At 35.1% G+C, this 10,000-nt stretch overlaps 1 protein-coding gene across 1 annotated transcript in view; it reads right to left on the bottom strand.

Moving 5' to 3' along the window:
- Positions 1–4,231: 4,231 nt before the first annotated feature.
- CDC42BPG (CDC42 binding protein kinase gamma) overlaps positions 4,232–10,000 on the bottom strand; it is a 1,192,486-nt gene continuing 1,186,717 nt past the window's right edge. The window contains exon 37 of the mRNA XM_044075379.1: positions 4,232–7,226. Coding sequence (XP_043931314.1) covers positions 7,170–7,226 — 57 coding nt within the window. The 3' untranslated portion in view covers positions 4,232–7,169. The remainder of the gene's footprint in view (positions 7,227–10,000) is intronic.

The following is a 10,000-nucleotide window of genomic DNA, read 5'->3' as shown; positions in this document are numbered from 1 at the left end:
TTGATCAGTCAAGTCATATGACAACAAACAAAACCTACTCTGAAATCCAAACTATTCTGACCCATAATATGCTTTGCTTGTTGCAAAGGTCTGTACAAGAAACAAAATGCCCATGCTTACAGTGATCAAACTATTTTTGTTGATATATTAAAAATTGTAAAAACAAAATGCAGTTTACCTTATAGTTATCTGATAAAATTACACCAGGGTTTCAAAATTATAACTAGGTGATGAATTCTGCAGTCAAGATCCACAACTTAGGACTGCTCTACCAGTTTATATACAAATTTAGGGAGTCTACTGCAGAATACCTGCTATATGTATTACATATGAAAATTAATCTTGCAGATATATGCATGCATATATGCATCTGTGTTTAAATGTGTATATCTGTGTGTGTATATAACACACAACGTGAAACAGCTAACACCACATTTGGTGTTATAACACTTTTCTAATTTGTTGTATGCAGGTTTCACTGATCTTTTAAAGCAAAGCCCAGGTTTTGGAAACTGCAGTTAATCCCAAGACAGAGGCCTAAAAGGAAAACTTCTGATGACCGCTATCACATACTGTGCCAACTGCTTGCCTACATTGCAACATCTTTTTCTGATGGCAAATGAGGACAGCAGCAAGGAAGAAAACTGGTGAACAGTAAAAGCCATCAACAAACATCTGGTAAACTCCAGCAAAGAAAGTGATTTTATATGTATATATGCACATAAAATACAAACCAGAGCCAGTAACATGCAAGTATCAGACCAACAACAATCAGTACAGATGCCTGTCCTTTTACAAACACAACTTTGAGCTACTTAATATTGTTTGTTTATTTTTTGTTTATTTCAATGTTTGTAGTAATTTAACGGGATGTTAAGCCAAATCATTTGGATATATGCACAATTCAAATGCAGGACCTGTGTGGGCTAAAATGTATGTTACTAATTCTATCAGCGGCCATATCCTTTACCAGCTTTAGCACTGTGGTGAAGCGTCACAAAACAACCCCCCCTTTTCTTTGACTAACTAATATGAGAATCATCATAGAGCAAAAAGGGATATGGAAGAAAATTTAACAAAATGGATACACGAGCTCACCTCCTTCCAAGTTTCAGAACATGATTAAAAGAGGACATAAGGAGTGCATCATCTTTAACATCAGACCTTAACACATTCTGTGAACAAATATATCATACCCTCAATGCACATACATACTGGCGACGTGACAGAAAAATGCACTTGCACAGTTAGCTCTTTCTGCTGCAAACTATAAATGAATGACATGTATTTTGCCAATTTCAGAACAAGGCCGGCTACATGGGCTTTAACTCACTGATATGCAACTGTTTGAAGGCAAAAAAAACAGCTTTAATAGATAAAGAAATCCTTCAAGAGTGGTCTTACACCCGAGATATGGTAAAATGTGAGAGGGATATAGCAACATATGAAGTGATTACCAAACAAAGAAGTATTAATGTATACAGGAAAAATAAGTTAAGGATCTGAAATGTAAAAGGTTGCTTCTCATGGTTATCTAATCTTTCTTTTTATCTTTGAAGTTAATTAAATAAAACCGCTAGCAGAATTCATTTTGGAGAAAGTAATCGTAAAATGTTAAGAGTTTAGATAAAAATAAGATGGATTTTACACAACTAGCAGTTTTCCTTTATGATAATTAAAACTACAACTTCCAGATTTCAAAGCTAAGAGGAACCTTTTGTTTTTATGTAGCATGTATAGAAAATTCAAGCTGCTGTGAGGTAAGGTATGATCAGGATCACTTCAGAATGCTATGAATGATTGATCAAGTTCCAAGTAAAAAGATCACTGCTTTACCTCTATCTGTATATACCTGAAACTGAGCTTATAAACATAGCTCTCAACCTTTGATCTCCAAAATGAGGAACACTACCTCTCAATGTGGAACACCTAATAACAGCTTACTAACAACTTCTACTAGGAAGGCTCATAGGATGGCTTAAATTTTATACATTATACCTCTAAAAAGCTCTTTTGATGAATTTGTGATTCAGTACTATTTACTATGGATATCAATTTAAAAAAAAATTCTAACACTGAATGTGTGACATACCCTTTCAATGCAGAATTTTGGGCAATATGGGCTTTTAAGACACTAAATGAGGAAAGTTCCTCATAATGAGGTATATTTGAGAGGTATTCTTATAAAATATATTAACAATTAGTTCCATTTTGACTAACAAACTGCATATGAATAATATCCGCAAATTTCACGATATACAGTACAGATGACAACAAATAATTGAAATTAAATGTGGAGAACCCCCCCCCCCCCAACAATGGCATTAGATAATGTGAAAATGCCTTTACTGTACACATTTTAAAAAATGATAAAAGATTCAGTAGGCACACCTTATAAGAACTCATGACAATGCCTTGAAACAGTAAGAAAATGACAGACCATATTATCCTTGAGGGGTCACTTCGCATTACATTTCTTTAGGCTTGTATTATGTGGCGTGGCGTCTTTGGAATACTCATGAGCTCTAATCTTCTTCTTCTTTCAGCTTTTTCCCGGTTAGGGGTCGCCACAGTGGATCACCTGTCCGCTCATGATTGGCAGTGGAGTTTTTACGGTATTGAGTTGCCAGCCCGGTGCCCAACCTTCCACAGAAGGCACGCACACACTCACACCTAGGGCCAATTTAGAGTGTCCAATCCACCTACAGAATATGTCTTTGGGATGTGGGAGGAAACCGGAGCACCCAGAGGAAACCCATGCAACCAAAGGGAGGACATGCAGTCTCCGCACACCAGGCACCCCAGCCGAGGAGCGAACCGGAGAACCTCTTGCTGTGAGGCGGCAATGCTAACAAGGATCCAAAAAGGATGAAATGTGTGAAGATGAGGGGGGGGACTTCCAGTTTATCTACCTTTTACTAAGGAGTGGGCATAACTATCTAGGGAATAGGAAAAATCATAAAAAATGCTCAACTCATTTTACAGTCTGAAGGTAACATTTAAAACACTGCTATGCATAATGGTTGTTTCATAGTAATGACATATTCCACTAAATTATCTTGAACCAATATGGTCAATAAAACCGTTATCAATTAATTTCCTATTTTTAGATGAGTAAAGCTAAGAGGAGGGATCTATACCTATTCATGACTCAATTTTTTAGGATAACTTGGAAATTAAAGTAACCAACTGCAGCTGTCAAAATTATATTTCGTACATCCGCTTTCCAAAACTTATGAAAGTTGCAGATAACTCTCTCTCTCCATATTGCACAGTTTCTTGTTTTGAAACTATAGTCTGCATTTGTTTTATACTGCGACACTAAACTTCAGCAGTGGCAGGAATGAACTAACGTGAACTTGTCACATACCTCTGCTCTGCAGAGATCCCCTTTAATCAGAGGGGATAAAACCACATGTATTTAAATACTGTTAAGGGCAGGTAGGCAACCAGGGTTTAGAGTTGTGCTCAGACCCAGCCTGAAAGGAGGCAGATATACAAACTCTCAAGATACAGTAGAAATATAGACAAACAACATTCAGCAGGCATGCAATGAATCTGTCACTAAACTACTACAAGAAACTGCAATGCTATGAACCACTTCATTACATGCTTCGACAGTGAGTGTGTTAGACAGAATAAACTGATAAGAGCTGAAATTCATTTAAAATTACATGCAACAGACATTAAAGGTGAAAGGTTGATTTTAAACCATGAGTGTATTTAGTACGACAGTCAATGTACTGTTACAAACAGCTATTTCTTTTGTTACAGGGTTCAAGCATAACTGTTGTACTGACTAAACTCAGTTACTTAAAATACCATCCACATATCCAGTCAGCGCAGCCTTCTTAACTGATTACATTAGCTGTATAAATAAAGGTATCACCCTGCTTCTATCACAGTTTCATATATATATATATATATATATATATATATATATATATATATATATAAAAGATACAAAATGTCAAGATCTATTTTACACAGGGAGGCATCCTCCACACCCCCTAACTATATACAATATCTCTGGGATTACACAACAGTGCAGAAAGAGACATTTCCACTTTAAATATCTTATACCTTCAACATTTCACCATGGAACCATACATCTATATCTATAAGAGATTTTATATATATATATATATATATATATATATATATATATATATATATATATATATATATATACACACACACACACACACACACACACACACACACACACACACACACACACACATACATACACAAAGTAGTCCCTGATGGTACCTAAAATGCACAACACTTTCTAAATGTCCTAACCAGGAAGCCAAGAAAGCATCCGCTTTAGTCTTGCCAAAGTAAAATGTCCATGAGTAACCATTTCTAAACAGTTTATGAAAAATGCATCAGTAAAGGATTGGGAGGGATGTGCAACTAATGGCAGTGAAGTGAGACAACACATGCATGGCAGGATTAGTGAAACAGAAGCAAATGTTTCATCTCTTCAGTGCACAACCTATCATATATTCATGCAGCAGAATATTCCCATCTGTAACTGCACATGGAAACAGCAAAAAAACATTCATGATCTGGAGTCATATATGTGTGCATTTGCAAAAATCAAAGTACATACAAATATAACAGGAACAGTCTGCTGGCAAACATTGCTACATAGTAATACTAAGGAACTGATCATGTAATCAAGCACCACCACCATCACAGATTGCACTAAGAAAGTATGATTATATATATAGCATAATTACCCTGGGGACGGGGGGGGATATTGCTACCCATACTGTAATCCAAACAGCAGCATCATGTGATAGTGGAAACACTCACAACCACTACATTAACATCTTGAATTTCTGCAAGGTGTTTTAAATAAGCTTTTGCTGTTATTAAGGACAACCATTGCTTGTCAGAACTGAACAGATGCTCCCCCATTTCTGTTCAAAAACAAACGTCAGGTGTGTTTGTGCTTCTACTATCTGAATACAGAACGTGCAAAATGTAAGAATTGCTACCCATCTTAATTTTTGTAACAGAACATATCTGTACATACAAGTTTCAAACGGAAAATGTTCCATAGCAAAATTTTTGAATAAAAGTAAATGAATATATTGCACTTTGTGTAACTATTTATTTTTTTCTAGCAATCATGCAGTTGGAAGTACTTTACAGCAGAAGCTTTGTAACAGCAATCATATAATTTTCCCATTTAACTATTTTTTTTTTTACCAACAAGTGGCACGTTGCTAAAATGTCTAAAAGTTTCCAGTAGCCATAACGTGACTGGTTCTCCTCTGAATTCTAATTGCATTCATATTCTGCATGTGCTCTTATCTGATCAAACTAACCCTAACCTAGTTCCCACTATGACATTAAAACTTTATAGGTTAAATGAGTGTTTGATAATCTGGGCCCATTGTACCATCTTGTGTTCTTTAAGTCTTTCTTTGCTTCTGCTTAATGGACAATTAATCCTTAGATGCTAAGGCATACAGGCACCCACACTATGTTCAAAACATATAAGAGGGCAAAACTGCAAAGCTATATTTTGTAAAATTTATATTTCTAGTTTTCATAAATAAATTCTGAATAAAACTATCTACTCATGCTTACTATTTGTTCATTTATTCTTAATTATTGACATCCTCTGAAGTATTCTTAAATATAAAAGAACTACCGTCAGTTAAAAAAATACTTTGGACTAGGACCAGATGACAACAGTCCAGTTGTTACTACTGTAATCCAGGAAAAAAGTTTCAGGCTATCCCACCAGCTTCAATTTATATTTAGGAAGCCTTCTGAAGTTATTAATGAAAGAACTCACAAAATAATCCTTGACGGCTAACTAGTTAATAAAAATGACATTAGAAGTTACTGTTTACAACACATCTTACCAGAGTAAAAAAAATATAGGTGTGTTTTCAATGCCTCCAGAAAGCGAACGGGCAAATAAAATAGCAATGGCATGGCTTAGGTTTAGGACTATTTAACCTACGTGCTCAAGCTAAAATATTGGAAAAGACGTACATTAAAATGAGAGAAGAATTAGCATTCTACCTAACTCCCAACAACATTTACAAGAATGCCAAACAGTTTTACAAAATAGCATACATACTTCTACATTGCTTCTACATCACTCAGGATATTTTAGAGAGATCTGAAGTTCATTGCATTACCTGCTAGTTAAGCCTTTTGAAGATTGAGAAGTTTTTCACCAATCTATGATGTACTGGTCTTACCAAAAAGTTTATGAAAACATTTAAAAAGCTGTTTATGACAGCTAGGCTATTTTGGCATTCTCTGAGCTGTTCACTTATGTCTCTATGACAGACATACAAATAAAAACATACAAAATATATGCACCCCACAAAAATGACATTGTTCTTGCAGATTAAAATAAAGGCAATAAAACATTCTTACATCTATTACCACTTGGTCATTCTGACATTCTAAACATGTTCTTTTAAAATCATGAACCATACACACATTCTGTTGGTGCTTCTATCAGCAGATGCACATATATATAGGAATAACATTTCAAAGTTTAGTCATGGAAGCAAATTCCATTTGTGTATGAAACAGCAGTGAACTGGACTTAGGTTTTGTCAAAATACTAAACTATTTCAGTTATGTCTTGAGCAGCAGTGGACTTGCATTGTCTTTTAGCTGTTTACATTTTCATTCTATTATACATATTTTGTTCTCATTTAATTTTAAATGCCCACTTTTAGCCATTTTCAGAAGACTGCTTTGGCACATTGCTTTTAAACTTTGAACTAATGAAACTGATTATTGCTTTTCATATAGTAGCACCATGAGGTTTTTTTTGTTTTTTTCTTTATAGATCCAAACATTATTTTATGTCTAGTACAAGGTGTCTGTAAAACAAATGCAGGTGAACCAGTAATAAAAACAAACAATGTATGAAGTGCTAACGTAAACTTGAAAACAAAGTGGGTTAAAAGTACACTTAACTACTGAATAACAGTTGTCAATGTCTCCATGAAAAGTACCGCAGCTCTGAGACTACCACCTGTGAATGTATGATGGCTGCATTGTGCTAAGTGCCACAGATGATCACTAGTGAGAAACTTGTTGTTACGCTGATTAAAACTCAGCAGCAGAAAACCACATGACTATGTCTTGGCAGTGGGTAACAATTGCTGTGTTACAAGTTATGAAGAACCTTGACTAGAACCAGTTGAGTCACGGAATGTTGTATGGTCGGTGATCTGTAGGAGGAGATAAAATTTCAAACAATTTAGTCAGCAAAGTTCTTCCCTTGACATTTGGTAACGAAATACTGTCTTCATTACTGGGTTCCCTTCCCAACAGTCTGCAGCTAATTTATTCAGTTGACAACCACACATGTTCTAGTTCATAATACAAAAATGTTAGGGAAGAATGACCTTTTGAGTCTCTACCTTCCTGTCATTAACCCTTGAAAAAAAAAAAGTTATTTCCTTCACTGCTTTACTTGTTCACACACACAGAAACCACAGTTGCACAAGCCCTATTTACCTGTAACAGTAGATGTTAAAATTCCTCACTGCTTCAGGAACATTTTGAATTATCTTCCAAGGTAACCCAGTATTGCCAACTTTCAAAAGCTCAGATTCTCCTCTCTCTCTTCTTGTGACAGCTGATTGGCTGAGCATATCCTGAGAGAGAAGCCTTCGGCTGTCACAGACGTGTGTGTTCAGTCTTCTTCTGCCATCCAAAGAAGAAAGTCCTCAGATTCTTCATAGGACCCAGTGTACATTCCTGTGGCTTACTGCACAGATAAACCCTATTTTGGAACCCCTTCCTCTCATTTTATTATTAGATCTACTATTCTCTTTCTATTTTTATTTAAATTTGTATCAGTGTTTATCTGCTGTGTATCTTTTACAAATGCTTGCTTTTACTGTTTCTGAGAAAATGTTCAGTATTTTTCTCAGAAGTGTAATGTGTGTGTGTGTCCTGTTAGATACTAGAGGCTGTCTCATGCAATCAGAACCACCTATTTTTACTGTTCTTACTCTGCTTTAATTTCATCTTTGACAGGAAAATATTACAGAACTTGGATTTTGTTTCATCATTTGTACATTTACTATAACTCTACTCTGTGTTTTTAACATCAAATCATGATTTTAACTTGAATGAAGATATTTGAATGCACTGTAGGTATTTTACTCTCCCTGACAAAAATATAAATTTTAAATTGCTATTAAACATTAATTTCTGGCAGTTTATTGTGGTTAAAATGTGTGGAGCTAATTTTAACACACTGGTTTGGCACATTAGTTACTTTGGTGTTTGGACTCTGTGCTTGTAATTCTTCAACTTCTGCCCAGTTGGAAAATAATTCAGAATACATTTCAAACTTTTTTTGTGATAATAGGACAGTTTGGCAGAGTTTAGTTATATGGGGACATATTTATTACTAGAAACGTTAAGTGCTTATTGTGAAACATAATCCAGTACTGTCAGTTTATTATTCTGGCTGGTGTTCTCTCTCCCCTGACCTGATGGATCCTAACTCTGGTACCCCTCCATCAAATCTTGTTGTACATAAAAAGAAAAAATAAACAAAATATGCCTCAGAAAATGGTTAGTGGTTATGTCAGGGCCACTGCTTGGCCTGCAGACCTTGGCAGACAACCCAAAAAGACCTACTCACTAATTTCAGTTTACTTGCAAAGCTAGGATGCACCAGGTGTTAATGTGCAGAGGGGGTGTATCATACACCACTGCACAACATGTTGACCTAATGTACAGAAAGGATGTACCAAACATCACTGCACAACATATTCACCTGATACACAGAGGGGGGTGTACCAAACATCATTACGCAACATATTCACATGATGTACAGAGGGGATTTTACCAATCATTATATAACATATTCACATAAAGTACAAAGAGGATGTATTAGACCTCATTACACAAACTATTCATTACTGTTCAGATGGGATGCACCAGATAACATCATGCAACATTCTCTAATATGCAGAGAGTTTTTATAAGGAAGCATTACACAGCATGTGTAACTTAATACAGAGAGGTGGTGTACCAAGTACCCTTGCACAACATTCACCTAATGGACAAAAAGGTTGTAGCAGGCAGTATTACACAAAGTATTTTTACAGAGGGGGACATGCATCGATATCCAACATATTCACCAAACATACAGAGGGGGATATACCAGCCACCATTACAAAATATATTCACCTAATGTACAGAGGGAGATATCCAGGCACCATTACCCAAATGTATTCACCTAACATAAGGGGGGGGATATACCAAATACCATCATACAACATATTCATCTATACAGAGGGGCAGCAGCTACCATGTAACATGACATGCTTCTACATTTCACTGTATTTTCCTTTCTTTTTAACTGTTGGTTCAGTACATAAAAGGTCATCATGTACCAATCCACTTAATCAATAAAAATGCAACAATTATATTTCTCCATTTCTGTAGTAGTAGTAATAATAATAAATAATAACAATAATATACTTTAATAAAATACTTTGCATGTGATAATGATGTGGAACACTGTAGCAATACTCTGTGAGAATTTTTTCTTATGCAATTAAAATTAATAGCATAAAATACATGGCTGTCTGAATTAAAACCATCCAATGGTACAGGCATAACATTTAAAATAAAAATAGTTCTCTTAAGTAGAAATGAATAAGTTTAGCTAGGCAATAGCCTAATCGCATTATATGTTTCAAAATACTTACATAATACAAGGTGTCTAAAATAATCTGCATACAGAAACATGATGAATATAAGATCAGAGTTTAATGCTCTAGAATAAGAATTCATGAATAAAACATTCTATAAAGCCATATGTTATTTTAAATATTTAAATTTATTTCGAATTAATAAAAGACTTGGCAAACATTTGGAAGTGATACATCAAAAACACTAACTCCAAGTGCAGTAATGTTTTATTTTTAAATAAATTATATAATATTCAAGTCTGGAAATAGCGGGGCTAAAATGAGCT

This window comes from Protopterus annectens, chromosome 6.part1, assembly GCF_019279795.1.
Source record: "Protopterus annectens isolate FY-2018-M chromosome 6.part1, PAN1.0, whole genome shotgun sequence".
NCBI lineage: Eukaryota > Metazoa > Chordata > Ceratodontiformes > Protopteridae > Protopterus > Protopterus annectens.
This window is presented reverse-complemented; position numbering and strand designations above follow the sequence as displayed.